The sequence below is a fragment of the Ornithorhynchus anatinus genome, chromosome 8 (genome assembly GCF_004115215.2).
Source record: "Ornithorhynchus anatinus isolate Pmale09 chromosome 8, mOrnAna1.pri.v4, whole genome shotgun sequence".
Taxonomy (NCBI): domain Eukaryota; kingdom Metazoa; phylum Chordata; class Mammalia; order Monotremata; family Ornithorhynchidae; genus Ornithorhynchus; species Ornithorhynchus anatinus.
The window spans coordinates 20,280,084-20,303,769 of record NC_041735.1 but is presented as its reverse complement, the minus strand read 5'-3'; the positions used below and the strand labels follow the sequence as shown (position 1 = coordinate 20,303,769).

Here is a 23,686-nt window from a genome sequence, read left to right as displayed (position 1 = left end):
TGTGAGACACTTACTGCTTGCCCAGTTAGGGACTTCTTTTGATATCCTAGTTAACACAGCACCACAGCAAGTGGCTTTATGATCTCCGGCACGGAGTATCCATCAAGCAGACGATAACCGCCCAGCAGGAGACTCTGAGAAAGGCCAGGTGGGACTAAAGAACTGTCTGCAAGCCCAGTTTCAACTCTCTACCTGCCCGAACACATTTTACTCCGAACTCAGACCTGAGCAAAGCAAGCAAATAACTTCCTAAGTGGAGTGAACAACTTTGCAGTTCAAGTAATAGAAACTCCCATTTGTGTAAGGAGTTGGAGCCCAAGTCAACTGACAAAAACTCGATAACTTCAGGGGGTACAGAGAGGTGCTTCAAAAAGCTATCGAGACATCTAGACATCACGGGAGCCTGCCCAATAATTCTCACAAATTTTCAGACTACAAAGGCTGCAGAAATATAGACGGGTCCCAGTTCTTCAGTAATAACTAGGAATGACTGTTCAAAATAAACAGTGTGAATTAGTACTAAGAATTGGGATCATTTAACCTTTCTGTAGAAGGGGGTTGGGAGGGGATTTAGCTTTAACTTTAACTATAATGCCCTCCAATCGCACTGAGGACTGAATTAGAGGGAGGATCCGACTGCAGTTGGCAGGATCTTGAGTAGATACTAGAATTTTTTGATGTAAAAATTACCAAGGGAAGCTGTAAAATTTTCTTCCCTGATGATCTCAGCACAATGCTTTTAGTCCTTCTGAAATTTGAAGAACTGATCCGATGATCATTGCCCCTTCCATGCTCTGTTTTTATGATTCTTAATAATTGAGGAACTTTTAAAGAGGTGGGTGACTGACAAGAAAAAGCTGAAGCTCTGAAGATACACTTCGCTACTCTTTCTTCCCCAACTCTCCACCATGCAAAATTAGTTCTCTTTATTTATGGCTGCCAATCTACCGGATAAATTTACAGACTTTACAAAGAGGCGACTTGCATTGGCAATACGGCTTCTAAAGACTCTCAAACTCATTCTAAACTGAAACATGTGGCAAAAGAATACAGAATTTAGAACTTTCCTTGAATGGCATTTCCTTAACAAAAGCCTCAAAGTAGTTGTTATTTTTTAAAAAAAACACAACAAACGTTTAGGATATTAGGTTTAGAGAGATATTAGGATATTAGAGAGCTAAAATACACAAAAGGAAAATGGACTAACATCACAGTGGAAGTCTGAAAAAGGATTTGTGCTCATAACACTTGCAACATAAAATTGCCAGGAATTGCTCTAAAATGCAAGCACAATAACTTCATCCTTTGTCCAATCTAGTCGAGAACAAGAATAATCTCAACTTGGTTTCTTGGCTCACTGGCTCTATGCTGCAACCGTTATACTTCTTTTCTCAGCATTTGAGATTTGCTCCTGTAAGTCTGAACTCTGATCCTTTTTTTGAGAACAATGTGCCACTGAGCCGGTCTATTTCATACGCATATGAAATAGACCATTGGACAACACAAGAATGCAAGGGCACTTAATACATACTATTAGGTGGTAACAACACGGGAAAAGGCAAAATCTACAGGGAAAATGTTCGTTATTCACTCCCCTTGGACATACAGGTTGCAGAAAATTCTGTAGATGGAAAGAAAGATGCGGAGACACCCACCCGCCCACATCTTTCAAGTGGTGAGAAAGGGAGACATTTGGGCTGGGCGAAGAGAGAGGCAATTAAAAGTCTTTCTGGTGCGCTTTAATGCCTCACAATTTCTGGAAAGCATTTTTGCCTTAGCCTTGGGGCTTACATAAGTAATAAACTAGCTTATATTGCAGTAGTCCATGGCACTGTGTAACTGAGGTTTCTCTTTTCTGATCTCTCCTGTTTCCTGCAAACAGCCCGGACCCTTACTTACCTCTTCCAGCTGGCTGTGAACATGCTGCACAATTAGATCAATGGCGACTGTGTTTCCACTTCCTTATGTGCATGAGGAGGAGAAAAGACAAACGGTTATACACTGCAGCTGAAACACTCTGAAAATAAATCAGATATTTGTAAAGGGGAACATATATTTGGATCATAATAATTTTCCCCTTCAATTTTTAAGCTGCCAAGCGTTGTTTAAAAAGTGACTTTTGTACGGGGGTGGCAATAGCCGAATTCAAGAATTTCATCTGAAACTGAGGAATCTGGTTGTCTTGGCTACTGTTTGAAGAGGAACGTCTAAACAGACATGAGTGAAGGAGTGATTTGTTTAAAAGGAGCTACATCTTTTGAGCTCCCATCTCAAACTTTGCAGGTTTCCTGCTGCCATATGGCACCTAATGGACTTAAAATAGCTCAGTTTATTTATTTTCACATTTGTCCAGAAGAGATTGTTTAGCTGACAGGAACTTTTATAAAAATACTGGTGCACTTTTCTAATTTGCTGGCAAAGTAATGGGGATGCTAACACTCTTGTTTTTTTATCTGCTTGACATTTAAAAATTAATTTTGAACCTTCTTGACAACCTCCTCTCAACCAGAGCACTGAGTTTCAAAAGATGACATTAGAATTTTCTCACACATAATAATCCAATTAATCTTCTCAGTAGTTAGAATTCAGTTTGAGAGGGCATCATCACACTCACGTTTCTTTCATTCAAGTTTTCTGGAATCTATTTAATTTGGAGTTCTGAGAAATAGAAACCCCACGTACAACTCACAACCAAAGGTTTCTAATAATAAAATTAAAAGCATGTTGCCAGCTAGCAAGCCACTTCAGATCTGATGTGCTTATTTATTTATTCACTTGTGCCTATTACTTAAATCTATTCTCTTATTCCTAAGGCCTAGTTGGCACGCTCTGCCTACTTTTAGATTACAAGCTGCTTGAGGGCAGGGATCACATCTTTGGCTTCATCCGAATGTTCCCTATGCACCTTCTATACCACTGCTTTTTGGTCTGTAGGGTCTTATTCAAACTGGAAAGTAGTTCAAAGATTGAGAAGGCATGCTGTAAACATCATGCAGTGTGATGACCGAGAAGTAAATCAAGGCATGGGGTTGAGGGAGTAGGGCAACGGCAGAATTCTGCAGTGATAATTTCATTAAGTTCAGAGGTGGAAAGGCCAGGAATGACAGCGAGAGGTGAAAGCCTCACTCCTCCAAAACCTCCAATGGCTGCCCGTCCACCTCCACATCAAACAGACACTCCTTACTTTGAGTGGCTTTCAGGCACTCAATCAGCTCTCTCCTTCCTTCCTTACCTAAGCTCGTTGTGGGGAAGGAATGTGTCTGCTAACTCTGTTGAACTGTATTCTCCCCACTGCTTAGTACAATGCTCTGCACGTAGTAAGTGCTCAATAAATACCATCGATTGACTGATCACCTTGCTGGTCTCCTATCACAGCCCACTCTGCTCCCCTAATGTATCTCGATCTCATCTATCCTTCTGTCAAAACCTGGTCCACGTTCTCCCTCGGGCCTGGATCTTCCTCCCAGCCCCCCTTCATATCCAACAGTCCATCACTCTCCTCACTTTCAAAATCCTTCTAAAATCACCTCTCCTCCAGGAGGCCTTCCCTGACTAAACCCTCATTTCCCCATCCACCCTCTCCTCTACATCGACTATGCACTTAGCTGTGTACTCCTTAAACGTTTTGATATTTGCCCCAGCCCCACAATGCTTAGATTAAGATCCATATACTCTACCATCTCTCCTATCTGTAGTTTACTTTAATGTCGGTATCCCCGTGTAAACTGTAAACTCCCTGTGGACAGAGATCGTGTCTACCGACTCTCCTGCACTGTACTTTCCCAAGGGCTTAGTACCGCGCCCTGCTCAAAGTTGATCGATTAGCGGGTTTTTTGCATTAATAACCTAATGATACCACTAGGTGGAGCCCGATAAAATAGCTTGGTCAGATTTTCTTTAGGAATGAAGGGTTTGAGGACTCACAAGGAGTCAAAGCTAAGATAGTAATGGAATTTACCATTTATACAGCAGCTTCCATTAAAACCCAAACTATCGCTTTGGCCCTCACTTGAGCCCTGATTTTAGGAACTAAGAAAGGGCACATAGATAAAGTAGAGAAAACAGCATGAGCTAGTGGGAAGGGAATGGGCCTGGGAGTCAGAGTTCTGGGGTTCTAATCCTGCCTCCTCCACTGGCCTGCTGGGCAAACCTTGGGCAAGTCACCTAACTTCTCTGTGCCTCAGTTCCCTTATCTGAAAAATGGTGAGTCAATGCCTTTTCTACTTCCTTCTTAGCCTGTGGGAGCCCCATGTGGGACCCGATTATCTTGTATCTACACCAGGGCAGTGGCTGCCCATCCACCTACACGTCAAAAAGAAACTCCTTACCATTGACTTTAAAACACTCGATCTCCTTGCTCCCTCCTACCTCACCTCACTACTCTTCTACTGTGACCCAACCCGCACACACTGCTCCTCTAACGCAAACCTGCTCACCGTACCTCGATCTCACCTATCTCGCCACCGACCCCTCGCCCACATCCTGCCTCTGGCCTGGAGCGCCCTGTCTTTTCATAACCGACAGACAATGACTCTCCCCACCTTCAAAGTCTTATTGAAGGCACATCTCCTTCAAGAGGCCTTCCCTGACTATGCGCTCATTTGCTCTTTTCCCACTCTCTCTGCATCGCCCTGACTTGCTCCCTTTAGTCACCGCCTCTGTCCCCAGCACCACAGCACTTATGTACATATATGAAATTTATGTAACGTTTGTACCCTCCTCTAGACTGTAAGCTTGCTGTAGGCAGGGAATGCACCTAACATATTGTACTCTCCCAGGTGCTAAGCACAACACTCTGCACACAGTAAGTGCTCAATAGATAATGATGGATTACAGTGCTCGGCACACAGTAAACACCGCAATTATGATTATTATATTACCTCTTGGGACAACAATGTCAGCTAGCCGCATGGTGGGCTGAATGTACTGTTCAAAGGCTGGCTTGACAAACTTGTTGTACTGCTTGATGACACCTTCGATGTCCCTCCCCCGCTCACTGATGTCCCGGCGAAGGCGTCGGACCAGACGGATGTCCGAATCAGTGTCCACGAAGATCTTCATGTCTAAAAGCTGATGCAAGAGGCGTGTTAACTCGGCTTAGCCCCAATCCCTCAGTGGTTTCTCCACCTCTCTGGTGGAATCTTTATGTCATGGAGAAAATGTAAGCTTGACTGGGGATTGCGTGATCCCTGTGAGACAGAGTCTAGGGCCTAGAAAGAGGGGAAATGTTTGGGGGGGAAGGGGTGCAACGAGACACACGGGAAGGTGTATTGTACTGACCAGCATGTTACTGCTAAACACTGAAATACATTTCATTCTCCAGTACATCTACACTGGCAACAATTCATGTGCCACAAGTTAAGTAGGATAAACCCAGAAGATGAAAGAGGCAAATGCTGTGCTTTAACAGCTCACTTCAAATGAACCCTGGAAGTTGGCTCAGAGAGGGTTTTTCGCAGGAAGACTGTAAACTCCCTTCTAGACTGTAAGCTTGTATGGGCGGGAATTGTTTCTACCAACTCTGTTGTATTATAGAGGAGCAGCGTGGCTTAGTAGATACAGCATGGACCTGGGAGTCAGGTCATGGGTTCTAATCCTGGCTCTGCCACATGCCTTCTGTGTGACCTGGGGTGAGTGACTTCACTGCTCTGGGCCTCGGTTGCCTCATATGTAAAATGGGAATTAAGAGTGTGAGCCTTATGTGGAACAGGGACTGTGTCCAACCTACCTTGTGCTTAGACCCCACCTCAGTGCTTAAAACAGTGCTTGGCACAGAGTAAGCGTTTAACAAATACCATTAATTGACTGATTAAAGGCTAGATATAACCAAGTCAAACCACCATCCTGCATAGACCTAAAGTAAACTCCTGAGGTGACTGGGAGAAATATAAATGGATTCTAAAAAATGGTTCCTCAATCAATTGAGGAGCTGAGCTTGACTCACCCTCTTTCCTAAGTTAATCATTGGGCTATTCAGAGTAAATTCCATTTAGCCTGCTCACTCATTATTTGAAGATGCCATTTATCAATCAATGGTATGGCATTTATTGAGCACTTACTGTGGCAGAGCACTGTACTAAGCAATTTGTAGAGTACAACAGTTGGTACATACATTCCCTGAACGCAATGAGCTTAACAGTCTAGACGCCTTTCTTTGCCTGAACTTTCACTTGAAAAATTCACAGGTTCATTATGAGAAATAATAAAAACCCTGGTAAAATTCTTAGCTTGCACCTGGTGCTCTAGAAATGCAAAGTAAATAAGAGAAAAGACCAAATACTGTAGGAATGAGACAGGATGCCAGAAAAATCCAGAGAACTGGTTTAAATTTACCCCATTTCCTTTTAACATTTACTTTCTTTCACATACATTTTAAACTGTCATAAAAACAACCTAAATGTTGAATCTATAATAACTTGAGCAATCTGGATGAGTGATACTCGCTCTCTTGGAAAGAATAAATAATTTTCCTTCAAACAAATTGAATGCACATTCTCAGCACAGAGGGTGGCTGCAAACTGAGTGATGTCAGAATGGAGATGGGGAAGTGTTACTCTAACTTCCGACTCTGTGTGCTTCACACGTTTGCACAGACGTTCTCATCTATAATCTTCATTTATAAAGGGTATTTGCACACAAAGGGATATTTTTAAAAGGACCTTTATCGTGTCTTTTGTGGCTTTATTATTCTTCCACATAGGGCATTTTTTCCCCCATTGAAAAAGGGTTCTGGAATTGTGGAACACTGGGTCTGAAGTTGCAGAGCTCTCAGGTGGTAGGACTGTTTAAGTAAGATTTCTCATAACATCGGTTCCAAAGACCTGAGCAGGTGGTGTCCTGTTTACCCACAATTACAGATAAATTTCATCATCACATATGGTGCCCAGTGTGCTATCAATGTTCAGAACATATAAGATCCTGATGCTCAACCTCAATAATTTTTTATTTGCAGGCAATGCCACGTATGTGCAGTTGATGGAGTTTCCCACTGTAAAAGATGGATGAGCTTCGGTCCAGTCATGAAGATTTTAGGATGGAGAAAAGAAGCTGTGTGAAGGAACTGGCTATAGCCCTAGCGGTATGATTAGCTCCAACCACACTCTCTCATTCCTGTCAGCCATGTTCCTGCTGGGACCATGGGTGCAAGGAGCAAGTAGGTGACCAGGACTGCAGCACATTGCGAAGTGTATGCAAGACTGTTACGTAGCAACGTATTTTCAGTCAAAATGCCCACAGAATAGTGCTAAAGTTGCTAGCCGCCTTGTGATAGCAAAACTGGGGAGCAGAACTTTGCCTCAGGTAGCTGCGATTAGAAACATGGCCCCAAAAGGGCATTATTTAAAAATTAATTCTTTATATCTCAGCTTGCAAACTGCTACCAATATATTAAGAGATAGGGTGGGATATTGCCCAAAACCTCTTGTTTTGACTGGGGATGTGGTCAGAAAATAATAATAATAATACTATTAATAGTAATTAGTACTTGTTAAGCTGTTACTAGGTGTCAAACACTGCTCTAAGTGCTGGGGTAGATATAAATTAATCAAGCTAGATACAGCCCCTGTCCCACATGGGGCTCACAGTCTAAGTAGGAGGGAGAACTAGTATTAAATCCCCATTTTACAGATGAGGAAACTGAGGCATAGAGAAGTTAAATGACCTTGCCAGGGTCACATAGCAGGCAGTGGTGGAACTGGAATTCCTCCTTCTACCAGGCCAAGCCTTTCCTCAATAAGCTCCTTTTCTGGCAGAAAAAGCAGAGTTTATTGGCAGGTGCTTTTTGGCTCTTCCTGTGTAAAAGGAATGAAGGGGGAGACAAAATGGATCTGGATTAGGAAGCAGGAGACCTGGAATCTAATTCTGGTTTTGAAATATCTGGACACAACATCCCTTTTTTCCATACTAAGTTTCCTCTAAATTAAAATGGGAAAGTATGCCTAATTGCCCCTTCCCTCCCTTACCAGTAAGTGAAGATTAAGCCAATAATGTTTAAATTATTCAGTCAAGTATGATGCAAATCAATGATGCTATTTAATACTGACCACATGAACTGGCTCCCTGCAGCTTCCACTCAATTGACTAGTTCTGAATCTCCATTCCTCAACTGGCCGGTTAAATTTTAGAGCAGTGCTCACAGGGATGATGTTTTATAGAAAAAAAAATAACCATGGACTAACCTGTGGCTACTTCAACAAGTACTAAGGTCAACACAAGCAGTTTGGACTGGATCACTTTTCCTAACCTAACCTTAGTTGAATGGGGATCATGTCCCTTCTGGCTTGTGACGTGTTAATGACTTGCCAGTTGTGAAGGTACCGCATACCTGAAGTGCCCAGGATGCTTGTGAGAGCAACAACATGTCACTAATGCACACACACTATTCTGGGAAGGACAGACGGATCCTTTGAGGGCTGCTTTGAAAATCATTTTGAATTTTAAGAGCTCAGTATTTTGACTTGCTCCATATCCTTTTTTCTCAACTACGTTTTATAAATATTTCTTTCTTTGGTGATCTCCACCTTGGCTCTCTCCCACTAGTACAGCTGGGAGAATGGGACAGCTGCTTTAGAAAGGATATCTACTCTTCTCACTGCCAAAGCTTTCCTCTTGGGGTCTCTTACTTACCCACTGTCCTCATCCCCAATCACAACGAAAGTCAAAGAGCGGCGGCTTTCAAACGTGGCCATCCATGCTGATATCCACTACCCCAGTACGGCCAAAGGGCACCCAAGTGCTAGGCGGGGAGAAGTGTAGGAATCAAGAAGGGAGCTTTCAGGGGGTAGGAGGGTGTGATTTTAAAAACACACAGCCATCAAAATGTCATGGTACCTGCATAAGCAGACACAGCAAAACTCCCTCTGGAGAACCACTGTTCTCAAGCCACTGTTGGGGCCCAACAGCTGCTCAATAAAAGACTGCCCAACTAAAGTAGAATGAGACCCTTTATTTCCCCTCTGCGTCTCATTGAAAACTGAAAACCAATCCTTTCTCACCTTCAAGAGTTCCTTATCTGCAAATGCCATGATCCCCTCAAAAATAATCACGTTGGCCCCATACAGAGTTTTCTGAAAAGGAAAAAAAAAATAACAGTATTAAGAAGCTTCTTCTTGACAAATAAACTAGAACAGAGGACTAAAAAGAAAGAAAAAGGTCAGTCTTCATTGGAACCAGCAGTACAGATGGCCAGGAGGATAGGAATCTCAGCAAGTCTAAGTAACCTCCATTTATATGGCCTCCACCTTTTGTTTATTTTAAACCTACCACCTTCAAGCTTCAGTGGGTGTCTCTTTGATTGCTGATGTGGGATCTTTGACATACTCTCTCCTGGAATAAAAGAGTTGGGACCAAATGGAGAAGTTAAGTGGCCAGCTAAGGGAACAAACAGTCCTGATGCCGAAAAATTCTCTAATGTGTGAAAAGACACTACTCAGAAGTCAGAGCATGCTCTCAGGAAAAGAGGATGCCTCTTAGGAACATAAGAGGAATAGCAACGTTTCAATCAGCTCAGTATCTTCTCCAATTAGCAACATGAACTGTGTGGCTTTAATCCTACTTGATAGCCATTCTCATGGTTAGCAGTGAACCATCTAATATTATCCCTAACGCTTTCCCTCATTTCTAGGTTACCCTGGAGTTCCCAGGACACTCGGCCTATGCTATCCTAACAGCATCTTGAAACTGTGACCTCTGTTTCTGCCGGTTTTCAAAAGAGGAAGTTTCTCTACTAGACAAGTTGCCCAAAATTAGACTTCAACTGAGGACAAAAGGTAGACATAGCAATTAAGTGTATCACCCACCCACCAACAACTTCTCCCAACCACTCTTCAGTTTCTACTTCTTACAGATGGTTGATCTATTTCAACTGAGCCAGAAATCAGCTGCAAAGAAAGCATATTTAAATCAGGTCGATATGGGAAAACCCAGAGAAGACCGAGTTCTGCCCCTGCCATACCCAATCTTTTTTTCTGCTGTGTGTGGTGAAGTCGTAAATGGGAATTTTCACACTCTTGCCCTGCTTCAGTTTCTTGAGGGTGGAGATGATCAGGTCAAAGTCAAAGGCATCAGGATGATCAAAGTTGAAGTCATTGCTGGCTGCCTGCTCCTGTTGCTGCTTTGTAAGCACCTGTTAAGAGAAAGACTGTCAAGAAAGGGGCTGCTCTTTCTGCCTTGAGAAGAGACAGGGATGGAGTTGAAAACCTAAAGGAGAAATATGGGAGACTTGGGTTGCTGGGCCTAGTACCGTGTTATGGGTACTACGCCCTAAGTTTACTGGCACTCAATAAATACTATTCCTGCTCTAGTTGTGGTAAACACCAAACCCATCCGCACAACGAGGGACAATCTTTGGGTGTACATGGTGTGTTTGGAACTATCAGTTCTGCATCGCTCTTTTTAGCCACACTCAATCCTATCAGTCAATTTCTCCATGAGGGGTGTCAGCTTCATCTCTGCAGGATGACTAACTATATATACGGCTGTGTCTGAAAGAGGAACAAGCTGTAATGACAAAATGGATCTCAGCTGTCCGTGGACGGGGAATTCACACCAATTCTCACGGGGGAGCGAGTCGGAATCTCACCTTGTAGAAAGAGTCCATGGATAGCAGGACCACCCAGGGAACATCCAGAGCTTCTATAATCATTCTGGCCACAGTGGTTTTTCCAGAGGCAGTCCCCCCACCCAGGCCTGCCACGAAAGAGACACAAATCAGATGGAAGGAACACGCACTATTTCTTTTGTTAAGTTTTTCCACTCTCCTCTCTAATTGCTTGAAACCTATGACCCTTAAACACCCATAAGCTCCTGAAAGTTTATATTCATAATCTAGTTAATACGATGATAAAAGTGAAGATACTTGTTAAGCATCAAGCCCTGTGTTAAATGTTGGGGTAGGTAGGTCCAAGATGATCAGATCAGACAAAGACCCTGTTCCACCCAGGCTCACAGTTTAAGAGGAAGAGAGAACAGGTATTTTATCCCCTCTTTACGAATGAGGAAACTCAGGCAGAAAGAAGTTAAATGACATTGCCAAAGGTCTCACAGCAAGTTCCACAGCTAGGATTAGAACCCGGATCTCCTGATTTCCAGTCCAGTGCTCTTTCCACTAAGGCATTCTCCCTCCCAATTAGGAGCTAATAAACTTTGAAACCTGGGCTATGGACAAAATTTAAATTCTTAAAGTCCAGTTAGTTAAGAGAACAGAAAAAGTGAAATGAATACTAAACATGGGCTCACCTAGTTCAGGTCTTAGAGATGGTAACAAGTAACCACAAGTCAAGACTCTCAGTAGAGTCCAGCCAAGTCTGCTCCAAGCTGAACCCTAGTGGGAACAATAGCTGAACAATAGTGGGAGCTAAGCCCATTCCAACTCCTGACAGGACCAGAAGGACCTCAACCTCACATTTGGAGGGTTGCTTACATGAGTTAGGTTGTTGATTTAGGTTGCTAGGACTAGTTCATAGACTGTAGGTCCCAGTCCCTCCAGCAACATCCCATTGCTTTCACAAATGCACATGGTTCCCACGACACATCATGTTAAGCCTACCCAGGGGGCCCAAAGGCCTTACGAAAGGCAGAATGGCCTAGTGAATAAAGCATGGGTCTGGGCGTCATAAGGACCTGGGTTCCAGTACTGCCATTTGCCTGCTGTGTGACCTTGGGTAAGTCACTTAACTTCTCTGTGGCTCAGTTACCTCGACTGCAAAATGGGGATTACGTCTGTGAGACCCAGTATCTATTCCAGTGCTTAGTACAGTGCCTGGCATATAGTAAGTGTTTTACAAATAGAGAACGAGAGAGAGAGAATGAGAACTGAACAGCAGGGAAGGGCTCTTGCCAAATTGCACGTTCCAAGAGCTTAGTACAGTGCTTTGCACATAGTAAGCGCTCAATAAATACTATTGAATGAATGAATGAAGAGAAGGGAAGAGGAGTACTCCACCCTGGCCCAAGCAAGTCCTGGCTTTTTACCTGACCTGGTTTGACCGGGCCCAAGTACTTACCTGAATCCTTATAGGGCTTCTAACACATTGGTTCAATACAACAAAACAACAACTGAACCATATTTACTCATTATAAGATCTTCTCAAACCTACCATTGTGGATGAGGAGTCTAAAAGCCAAAGAAAGACTCAACCAGAGTCCCCAATGGTGAGGAAGAATGGGCTCCAGGGAGATTATCTTCATTGCTAGTGAATGATGCTGAGGAGGGAGAAAATCTTCCATATTGAGCCTAACAGAAAACCCAGGACAAGGTAAGAGTGACTAGAAGAGAAGAGAACCACTAAGCAAGTACCCAAGTCTCAGAGTCAAGTAGTCAGAACTAAGGATCAGCCATCTCTTTTCTATGCAACCTTACCAATAACAAAAGCCTCCTTTGACTGTGTCCCATGCTCGTTGTACCATGGGGGGCGGCCAGCTGTGTAGATTGTCCTTTTGCTGGTCCGCAGTAGAGGTGGCTCTGATTTGCACTGGCTGGTAGTCCGTTTCCGTGGTGATCGGCCTGTGCCCACTGAAGGGAGGAGTCTGTCTAAGGATTCGGCACTGGTACTGCAAAGACAGGGAGCAAGAATTTATCTGGAGAGCCACCTGAAAATGGACGTAAACATTCCTTCATTGCGCGGTACTAAAATGCCCCTGAGAAGGTGCTTCAGCTGCATGGAGATAGGAGCTCTCTGCATAACCTTGTTTTCAGTCAGTCAACAGCACTGACTGCCCTCTGTGTGGCAATGAGCCGGTTGTTGGGCAGAGATTGTCTCTAACTGTTGCCAAATTGTACATTCCAAGCGCTTAGTACAGTGCTCTGCACACAGTAAATAAATACACTCAATAAATACTATTGAATGAATGAAAGTACTACAGCTGATATTGTGAGAAGTTACAAAGAAAGATAAAGACACAGTTCCTATCTCTAAGGAACTACTGTGGTAACCCGAAGTTAAACACAAAAACACCAATTCACAAATAACCTATCACACATTCAGCAGAGCATATGTATAAAATTTACAAGAGCACGGTTGACAGTAAAATGCTGATTACACAAATTATTCTTCAGGTTTATAGTAAATACTAAACGGTTACTGAAAGGAGTAAATAGAACAAACATGGTTAATCGGGGAAGACTTCATGATATTTTTAAAAGGACTTAATTATCATTCTCCAGAACAACTTCATAAATAACACTGCCATATCCATTTCACACACAAAGAAACAGATTTGCCCAGGGTCCCACAGAGAAGGGATTAGAACTCAAGGTCTTCTTGAACAGAAATATTAAAAACTTAGTTGGGTTTGAAAATAATGTTTTTACAATCATATCCACAGGACTTCTTTCAAATGCTTCCTGGCCCTTTCATGAGGCATTAAAATAATGAAAAATACACAGTTAAATAGTTAAAAAAAAACCCCGGGGGAAAAAGCCAGAGCTAATAATCTGATCCTGATGAGAGTCTCAAGTCAAGGATTTTGTCAGCACCCTAGCAACTTAGTGTATAATATATGAAAAGACCTTAAATTTCAGTAAGAAATTTTATTTAGACATAAGGAAGAGATTCCTGGTTTCTCATGATGATGAAACACTGGAATAGTTTATCAGGAAAGGCTGTGGTCATCCCTGGAGAGTTCTTAAAAGAAAGAACAGAAAATATCAGTGTTGGGTGGTTTCGGTACTACTGGTCAGGAGCCAGGAGGCTAGCCCAGATGAACTCTCAAGTTTCCTTCAAGCTTCATGACTTTATGCAAATATGATTTAGAAAGAAATTTGCTGAAGGGAAGCAGGGATCTACAAATCTCCAGCCCAACAATTTGGATCAGATTTGGGAGACAATCTGGCCCTGCATGAAACCTTCCTTTGCCTATGCAAAGCTGGGATTGAGTACACCAGAGACTGATGACAGGTGACATGCCCTTTACCCTAAAGACAGAGACCACAGAGGTCCCTGAAATTCAGCTTTTTTGGAACTTTTACTTTCTGCATCACTGCAGGTTGGGGGCCAGAGTCAGATTATGGCTCTAGCAGCCCCGGGATTTTTGTCTTACCCTCTTCTCCACTCCCAGGTCAAAGTTCTCCTTTACCTCTTTTACTGAAAAGCAAGAAAGTGCTCCTCTTCCCAACACCAGAGGGACTATTTTTAGCCCCTCAGCAGCACTGGCCTCAATAAGAAGGGAGAGGAGGAAAGAGGAGAAGAGAGGGCTGTTGGATGACCCGGGGAGCCCCTGAAGGTAACTGCCCTTTCCACTCTAGCTAAAGCAGTCCTGATGAGATCCCAAACTGAAAAAGTTCTAGGTCCAGTTGTGTAGGACACAAATGCCCAAAAGCTCCCTCCAAATTTATTTACCTAATGGCTCAAAATAAGAAAAGGAATTGCTTACACGTGTCCTTTCAACTGCAGCAATATTAAGGCTAAGTGAAGCTGATTGGGTTGTGGCTCAGATGTAGGCTCTATGCCAGGACTCCAAGCCAGGACTAGAACCATCTATACTAATCTTGGTTGGCACACCCCTTAGCACTTTCTGCTTTTGAGCTATGAACAGCAAGAAGTCAGGAGAGTGCCACACAATGTGAAGTTAGGGAGGGGAGAAGAGATAAGGAAAAGCCAAAGGGCTGGGCTCACCCTAATCAGAAAAAAAAAGACAGCATATATCACATCCAGAGCGTGGAGGAAGAGATTAGGACAGCGGAGCCCAAATTTCACTTACTTCTGGGATTTTTTACTTATTCCTTCTATCCACTAAGCAGCATGGCCTGGGAGTCAGAAGGACCTGGGTTCTAAACCTGGATCTGCTACATGTCAACTGTGTGACCTTGGGCAAGTCACCTAACTTCTCTGTGCCTCAATTACCTCACCTGTAAAATGGGATAGGTGCGTTAGCTCCATGTGGGACCGCGACTGTGTCCAACCTGATTAACTTGTATCCACAGATGTCTTGAGAAATTATTATGGTATTGTTAAGCACTTATGCATCAAGCACTGGGTAAATAAAGTTAATCTGGTTAGGCTCGGTCCCTGTCCCACACAGAGTTCATGGTTTAAATAAGGCTCACTTGAATGGCAAGGGGCCAGAAAAGGTGCACTGGCACTGCTCATTTAAATGGACAAAGTGGCCAAAATATTCTCTATTAAAGACACTGGTGAATGGAGTTTCGCCTTTGGTAGCATCATCTACAAACTGACAAGCTTGACAATACCAACATGAAATAAAGGCATTTCTGAAATACACAGCCATGAGGCTGTCTTTAAATATAATGACCACTCAAAATCCCAAATATATGCTTTTATTTATATTCAGGTTTTACAAGTTTTTAGGAATAAATTAAACTTCCTTAATCTTTAATATTCATCCTATCCAAAGAAAAAGATTTAATCGTCTAGTTGCCTTTAACCAAATAGATGTTTCTTCAACTGTTTTATTTTTCCTGCTTATGTCAGTTTTAAAAGAAGCCAACTATATGTTTCTTCAACTGCCTTATTTTTCCTACCTCTTACGTCAGTTTTAAGATAACTAAAATTAAAAAGCAACTCCCTCACCAGATGCTGCTCGGGGTGGAGGAGATTCTCGTGACTAACTGATATATTCACATACGCGCGCACACACGGAGAGATGTGATTAGCACAAGTATCTCAGTTGAGCTGACAAGTTCTGAGAAAGGAAATAAAGGTCCAGGTACACAGCCAAGCTTGGTGAAGTGAAATCCTTTCCTTGAGCATTGCATTTTAATCGTTTGGCTCCAAAGCACCCCTTCAACACTCTTATGACACAACTGATGAATGGCTCAATCAATCAATGGTATTTATTGAGCACTTTCTGCATGCAGAGTGCTGCACTATGTGCTTGGGACAGTACAATGCAACAGAGTTTGTAGACACATTCCCTGCCTGACTCAACATCTGAACATCAATATACTTGCCTTCAGAGCCCAGCTTTCTCTAGGTCCCAGACAACACATATCATGACATTCGGCGAAACTGAATGCAGTTAGTGAACCAATTGGGTTTCCAAGAGAACCACTTGGGTCCAAGGGTTTCCATCAGTTTCTCACTGGGGAACGATCTCCTTCTAGAACAGTAACTGGACAGTTGCTGTTTAATTCCATCTTAAAGGGGCATGAATAAATTGCAAACAAACTGGACAGGGTTTCTTTTTTTTACAGTTCACTGTTATGGAGCATCTGGAGCTCACAGCACCTTTTTAGAGCCAGAGACGAGACCAGGAAGGAGCAGGAGGATGTACAGACATCCCAGACTCCTGAAAGCCTTGGGCTAATGCTGCAGAGTAAAAAAAGTACAGGTCACAGGACCATTCCAGCTCTAACCTTTCAAAAACCCCTTTTGAGAAGCACAGCTGTGGCAATGGTGGGCGACTGGCCAAGGGATGAGAGAGATCATCTATATGACCTGGCATTTAATAATGTCAGTTAGGTCCCTGCCTGCTCCTGCAAAACCTGCTCATGGGTAAGGAACCATTCCGGACTCTAACTTCCTAACATGTGGTGCTACCCCCAACCCACAGAGTCGTCTACTGCCCATTTAGAAAGGGCTCTAGTAAGTAATACCTGCCACTTTCATTTGTCATATCGTAATACTGGCTACGGAGCCTGGAAATCTTTGAAGTTTTCTCCCTTTCAGGATTCGCTCTAATCCTGTGGAGCAAAATTGCTTCAATATGCCTCTCCCCACCTCCCTGTTCTGAACAGAATAGGAATGGGGTTTTTTGTTTTAAGACTGTTCTTGGCTTTCACCCAATCCTCTGTCGAAAATCCTTTTTGGCCATCAGCCTAACGGATCCCTTGACAACACGGTTCTCTATCTGAAAGTTTGTTGTTCACTGCTGGTGCCACAGTTCTTTCAATTGCCAAGGGAGCACACAGCTTCAATAGGTGTTTAACCCAAAAAAACCCCAAAACCCCTCAATGTTGCCCTTCATTTCTTGGTAACGAGTGAAATAAACTGCCCCACAAAACACATAGTTTTTCCTAAATTTAATGGGCAGAATTTGGGGCTAGGATTCAGCCGACTTTGGTGAGGAGGAAAGAAGAGGAGAAAGAGCTTGCCGATTAGATTGCCAACTTAGAACATCAGTGATTTGCCCAAGTTTCTCTGGCTTCAAGACAGAGAGTCCCCCATCTGCTTGAACCTCACCAGAAAACTGAGACAAGTTTATGAAACACTTGGAAGGTGCTATGTCATTAGGATTCAGTTTAAATTAATTTGAAGGTAGAATACAGTCGAAAAAGAAAAAAGCTCAAGTCATAGCAACGAGAAAAATATCCGTCAGTACCTAATGAGGAAAGCTTTTGGCCCATCTACTCTGAGATAAACAAAAACAGCTATATCCTTTCCAACATGGAGAAACTGGATGAGAGAAGCAAGAACAATTAGTGTGCATATTTTGCTTTTTTCACCCTTGGATGCTTCTGCAACAGCAATTAACTAACAAGCACCATTCCCAGGGTGATGCTGACATTAATGGATGACACCAGGGCAAACACAAAGATGCTCTGCTATAAAGATGACTGAGTAATAGATGTTGATTGTACCTCCCTTTCTGAAGTCAAGGAAAAGAATGACAGTTCTTCTCAGAGATGGGGACCAGGAGTTGCTTGCAAACTTTCAGCAGGTATGAGCAATAAAAACCCACATCTTACCAAGGGCAGGATCCTTGTCCTTCTGCCACCTTTCTTGTTTGCCTTGGTATGCTCACTAGTTTGATCCTTTAATATGGTATCTACCTTTCGTCTTACCATCACCTAATTCAATCAAGGGGTGCAAGTAGCCTCTGACTTACAAATTGTCTCCAAACCTGCATGGCACCAACCTGGATTTCTTTTAATACTTTTTTGGCATGCTAAAAGCATTGGAAATTAATCACCTTCTAATATTGAAAGTTCACATGAAACACATTTACTCAACATTCTTGACAGATTGATGGTGACGACATCTCAAACTTGAACTATGAGGCCTGGCTCCTGGAAAAAGGCAATGGGATCTATTATGCATATATAATGCACTATTTTCTGGTCTTCAATCAGGTTAAAATATACTCTCTTAGGCTCTTGGAACTGTGCTTTGCACACATTAAGAGCCCAATAAATACAACTGAATGAATGCATGAATATTCATTTTCATCATCATCAAAGAAATGCTATTTGTTAAGTGCGTACTATGGGCCAAGTATTGTATACTATGAGCTGGGGTATATATACTACATGCAGATAGCACACAGTCCCTGAACCACAAGGGGCTCAGAGTCTAAGTGAGGAGGGAGAGGAGGTGTTTAATTCCCACTTTCAGAAGAGGAACTGAGGTCCAGAAGCTAAATGACTTGCACAAGGTCTCAAAGCAGGCAAGTGGCAGAATGAGGACTAGAATCCAGGCCTCCTCATGCAATTATATTTATTAATTGAGTGCTTACCGTGGGCAGAGCACTATATTAAGCATATGGGAGAGTACAACATAATAAAGTTGGTAGACACATTCCCCGATGACAACGAGCTACTAAGTGAGCTTAGAGTCTAGAATCTACAGTCCACACTCCCTTTAGGCCATGCTGCTTATAATGGCTCCGGTTCCCTATCCCTCTCTGTTTTCCCCTTTTTCTCTTCCTGTAGAAATGTTTCCCTCTCAGGTTTGCTGATTCCCTTTCTCCTTGCTCTTAGAGTTTTTTCTGTCCCCTTCCATCCCTCTTTCCTCCCCAATCATCTTTCTTTCTGTCCCCTGTGAACCCTCTCTCCTCCCACTGCCCCTTCCAGCCCCATTTCAAAACTGAATCTAGGAGTTCCCTGGATCGTCTTTGCTTGGTCTTCAGGCAAATGGGTTAAGATAGCTCTGCTTCCTGCCTAGGGCTTCAAGTGATCCTGAAGTCCTAGTCAAAGGTCAAAGTAGTAGTAATGGTATTGACTGAGTGTAATGCACTGAACTAATCTCTTCTAACGTCTTCGGGGAAGGGAATATGTCTTTTTCTTCCTTGTCCTCCCTCAAGCATTTAGTACAATCCTCTGTACCCAGAATGATGGAGCCTATTGTCAGAAATAATAGCAGATTCTCAGTTCTGAGACTTCAGGACCAAGAACCTCTATGGAGGATTTTATTATTTGTGGGAGGGGAACTTATCTACTAACTCTGTTTCACTGTACTCTCCCAAATGCTTAGTACAGTCCCCCGCCCAGAGTAAGTGCTCAAAAATACTGGTGATTAATGCAGTAATAGTATTTGGCACAGGGGCACTGGTACTCTCACTTCCTTGTCGACTGTGTTCCTGCTGGGGCACATAGAAGTAGATGGCCAAGACTGTGAGCTCGTTATGGGCAGGGAATGTGCCTGTTAATTCTGTTGTAATGTACTCTCTCAAGTGCCTAGTACACTGTTCAGCACATAGTAAGTGCTCAATAAATACAATTGATTAAAATATATCACTGATGGACTGATTGAAAAGAGAGGTTACCTGAAACCCCCCCAAACAGCCTCTGATTTAGAAGGCACATGTCCTCTACTTTTCTGGAGTTTGGATTCCTGGGCAGAGGCTCTTTTTAATTTTCTTCCACAAGAATCAGGGGCTGCAGGGAAGGGAAGATATATGGTCAGAGGGGAGAGGATTTCCTTGAACCTCCACTAGGAACAGTTCTGTTAGTTGTTTGTGGGAGAAGAGGAGCCAAATTTATCTTTCCCCTTTCCCCATACGCAAGCACTAGAGCTACCTGGATCAGATTGAGAGATGCTTGCCTCTGTGGAAAGGAGGAGCTTAGCTGAGATTCCACTTTGCCCCTAGAGGAAAGAAGCTGATGGGTCTCGACTTCGTATGCTTCTGATCCTTTAAATCTGGAGGACTTGGGATAAATTTCCTCCTTTGCTCAAAAGATAAGAAAGGGGTCTTTCAGGATTGGCCTGGATTAGACCCAGGAAATTCACCATTGCTTCTCGGGGTCTTTTCATTGCTTGTTGAAGCCTGCTCATGGCGCAGTAGCCAGAGCACGGGCCGGGGAGTCAAAAGGTCATGGGTTCTAATCCTAGCTCTGCCACTTGTCCACCTCAAGTCACTTCACTTCTCTATGCCTCAGTTCCCTCATGTGTAAAACAGGAATTAAGACTGTGAGCCCCATGGACTGTGTCCAACCCGGTTAGCTTGTATCTATCCCAGTGTTTAGTACAGTGTCTGTACAGTAAGTGCATAACAAATACTATAAAAAAAAGTCTCTAAAGTACTACTTGGGGGTTGGAGAAGAGCAATTCTATAAAAATAATCTATTTTTCTCCACTTATCTTTTCCTAGTCAAGGTGTTTGTCCTCCTACTCTTAACTTCTGTTATTTACTGAACATGAACTGTGTGATTTTCAGCTCTCCTTCCCCACTGCCTCAAAGTGCAGTATTTCAGTACTTTCTATAGAAAAGTCCTGAGAAAGAGAACATACTGAACTATCATTATCTTGGTAGTATACCTATCACTCGAAGATACTGATTAGCATAAAGCCAAGCTCTCTTCACAAATTTATCTGACATCACCTTTCTCATCTAACCGTTTCACACAATGGACTAAACCCATTCATAAACATAATTTTATTGAATGTCACATAATGGAAATTGAAAGGTAGTGCAGATAATAACAAGACTTTAAAAAATAATATAAATTGCCGTAAGCAAAAAGACAGGAATCAGATTAAATAATGTTTCAAAGCCTCTGCAACCCATCTCTGGGATGCAGATAGTTTTCTTTTTCAGCCAGGAATGTTTATAGTTTTCCCTTTACTCTAAAATCAGCTCTCATTCTTATTATTTACTTGGCCTACTGTGTTAAATCCAATGATTACCTTCCTTTCAAATTCTGTCATATTAGTATGCAATTTCAGAGACATTTTAAAAAGACGAGTGTGACCAGGGGGTCTGATTTGGGCTTCAAAAGTCTATGAGAAACTCAACAAAATGGTCAATGACAACTCAGGCAGAAAATCTGTAGGCATAAAAGGGTTTGAAAGGAGTTGGTCCCGGTTTATTTTGTAGCAGACAAAATTTATCAACACCAAGAACTATTTTCATATATGTAATTCCTCACAGAAACGAAGTATCTCTACCCAAAAGCAGAACCCAGATCTTCCTGATAGCACAAGGAGAAAAGTATCAGAACCACTTTTTTACCCGAACTAACAGTTTAAGATGCTTTAAACTACATTAAAAAACAAGACAAAAAACTGTACTAAAAAAACCCAAAAAGGTTTACATGCATTGGAGGGAACCCAGCATAAAAAGGTTAAGATTAATAATAGCAATGTAAACAAACCATCAATACCTGATTTCTAATCTTCCTAACTCACAGTGGCTCCTCCGTTGGTTTCCTGACTTCCATAGCCACAAGCGACATAAACAAGCACAATAACTGGAGGCAACGCAACGATATAATGCTTCAAAAACAAAATAAAACAAAACCACTGTGAGACTCACCTGGCTTCAGCCCCGAGGGCCCAGCACCCTGATATCCTGATACTTGGGTAACCAGGAGGACTGCTCATTTCCCAAGTTTGAAGTAATCACACAATTAAATGGATTCTGTGGGGATACTGGGTATAATTTATCGATGTGATTGATAAATTATTTCTTGAGTATATGTTTCCAGACTTCCCTTCTCACTGATTCCAAAAATACTAAAAGAGGGCTGTAGAAGTTCCACAGACATTGTACTTCGGATCCATGAGTGGGGTTGCTCTCTATGAGGGTGAGCCCTAGGGGTCTGATTCAGGAGCCTAGGATGTGAGAAAGAGGTGAATGTTCAGATTATTTTTTTTAGAAGACGTAATTAAATGTTTCTGATCTGCAAAGAGGGGTGACGGCAACAGGATGCGAGTTACGAGAAAGAAAGCAAGGGCTGATCTGGCTTCAGACTTCCAGAGAGGCCAACAGGCATAAGAGGATAACTTAGCTGAGAGATTAGGTTCATTACCTGATATTAATAGCACTGACAAAAACAACAACCGCAAAACAGTAACACCTCCTCTGCCAGCCCCTTTGGCTGGAATATCCACATACGCACGCACGCAGCTCTAACACCTACAGGCTCAGTCCCTCAAGTTTCAACCTCTAAAGCTCAAGGTTTGCTCTCGGAAAGACATTAGAGTTTCTCAGATACGCTATGTCGTTATAATAATAATAATGATATTTGTTAAGTGCTTACTGTGTTCATTCATTCAATAGTATTTATTAAGCGCTTACTCTGTGCAGAGCACTGTACTAAGCACTTGGAATGTACAATTTGGCAATAGATAGAGACAATCCCTGACCAATGATGGGCTCACAGTCTCTAAATGCTGGATGTAGGTAGAAACACTTCATTTAAGCAACCTTAACAGACGTCCTCTGGGCGTATCCAGAAAGTCACCGAGATGGTTGGGAGCCAGGGTTGAGTTACTGAGCTACTCTCACAGAGTTGAGGGTAGCATCCATTCAAGTGTATTTACTGAGCGCTTACCCTGTGCAGAGCACTTTACTAAGCGCTTGGGAAAATACAATACGGCAATAGAGACAGTCCCTGCCCACAACGAGATCCCAGTCTAGCAGAGTTGAGTTACCCTCACGTTCAATCAAGGGTGTATGTGGAAGCGTTCAACCCTTCCCCATTTTTGTGACATCCTCTCCCCCTCCTACAGTCATACCATCCTTTTTAAGTTTGGTTTGGTTTTCAGCTCAGTCTTTCCCCAGGGTGCCTCCGGCCAGGCATGAGCAAATCTGAAACACTACACTCCTGGTTTAAGACCTTCCAGCCGCTAAGAATAGCCAGGCCGTTCCGCTTCACTAAAGGCTCCCGCCTTCTGCCCTCTCAGCCATCTTGTTGCCAAGGGCATTAAAACCGGCTGAACAACTGAGTCAGCAGCGCTTCCCTGCGTAGAGAGGAGGGAAAAACCAACCGCCCAAGATGTCTTATCTTCGGAAAGCTGGAGACGGGATCGGGTTCTTGGCAGACTGCAGTGTGGCTTGGTTTAGAGAGGATTTCTGGCCGGTGCCAGGGGGCAAAGCTTACACGGGTAGGGGCGGGGCCAGGGAAGGCGAAGGGGCAGTAAAAGGGGTTGGGGACGGGGAGGGCAAGAGGAGGTAAAGGGAAAGTCTGGCATTTGTCCAATCAATGGTATCTACTGAGCGTTTACTAGGTGTGCGGAGCACTGTACTAGGCATTTGGGAGGATACAATATAACAGGGTTGGTAGACACCTTCCCTGCCCACAAGGCGCTCAAGAGTCTAGTTTCAGGAGCATAATTCGTTCAATCTTATTTATTGAGCCCTTACTGTGTGCAAAGCGCTGTCACTAAGCGCTTGGGAGAGACCAATATATTCATTCATTCATTCAATCGTATTTATTGAGCACTTACTGTGCGCAAAGCACTGTACTAAGCGCCTGGGAGAGTCCGATATATTCATTCAATTGTATTTGAGCGCTGTGTGCAAAGCATTGTACTAAGCACTTGGAAGAGTACAATACATTCATCAATCGTATTTACTGAGCACTTACAGTGTGCAAAGCACTGTTCTAAGTGCTTGGAAGAGTACGAAATATTCATTCAGAGACAGCACACGGCCCTTCGGGTCTCAGAAGTATCCGTCTGGGTGATGGAAATTTTAAGCACTTTCCCATCCTGGTGCCCATTTAAGAGCTTAGTGCAGTGTTCTGCACCAAGTAAGCGCTCAATAAATACAATTGAGTGAATGAATG

The 23,686-nt window shown here is 42.9% G+C and overlaps 1 protein-coding gene across 5 annotated transcripts in view; it reads right to left on the bottom strand.

Annotated features, from left to right (window-relative positions):
• The window catches only part of UCKL1 (uridine-cytidine kinase 1 like 1), a 44,616-nt gene that overhangs the window by 14,375 nt on the left and 6,555 nt on the right, over positions 1–23,686 (bottom strand). For 2 of the 5 annotated variants that reach the window (XM_029070519.2, XM_029070520.2), the window contains exons 2-7: positions 12,359–12,549; positions 10,580–10,686; positions 9,953–10,123; positions 8,994–9,065; positions 4,881–5,070; positions 1,900–1,961 (exon numbers count right to left, since the gene is read on the bottom strand). In XM_029070519.2, coding sequence (XP_028926352.1) covers positions 1,900–1,961; positions 4,881–5,070; positions 8,994–9,065; positions 9,953–10,123; positions 10,580–10,686; positions 12,359–12,549 — 793 coding nt within the window. Of the gene's footprint in view, positions 1–1,899; positions 1,962–4,880; positions 5,071–8,993; positions 9,066–9,952; positions 10,124–10,579; positions 10,687–12,095; positions 12,263–12,358; positions 12,550–21,429; positions 21,823–23,686 lie in introns of those variants that run through there. The other 3 variants (XM_007668765.3, XM_001507771.4, XM_029070521.2) reach the window with 3 other exon arrangements.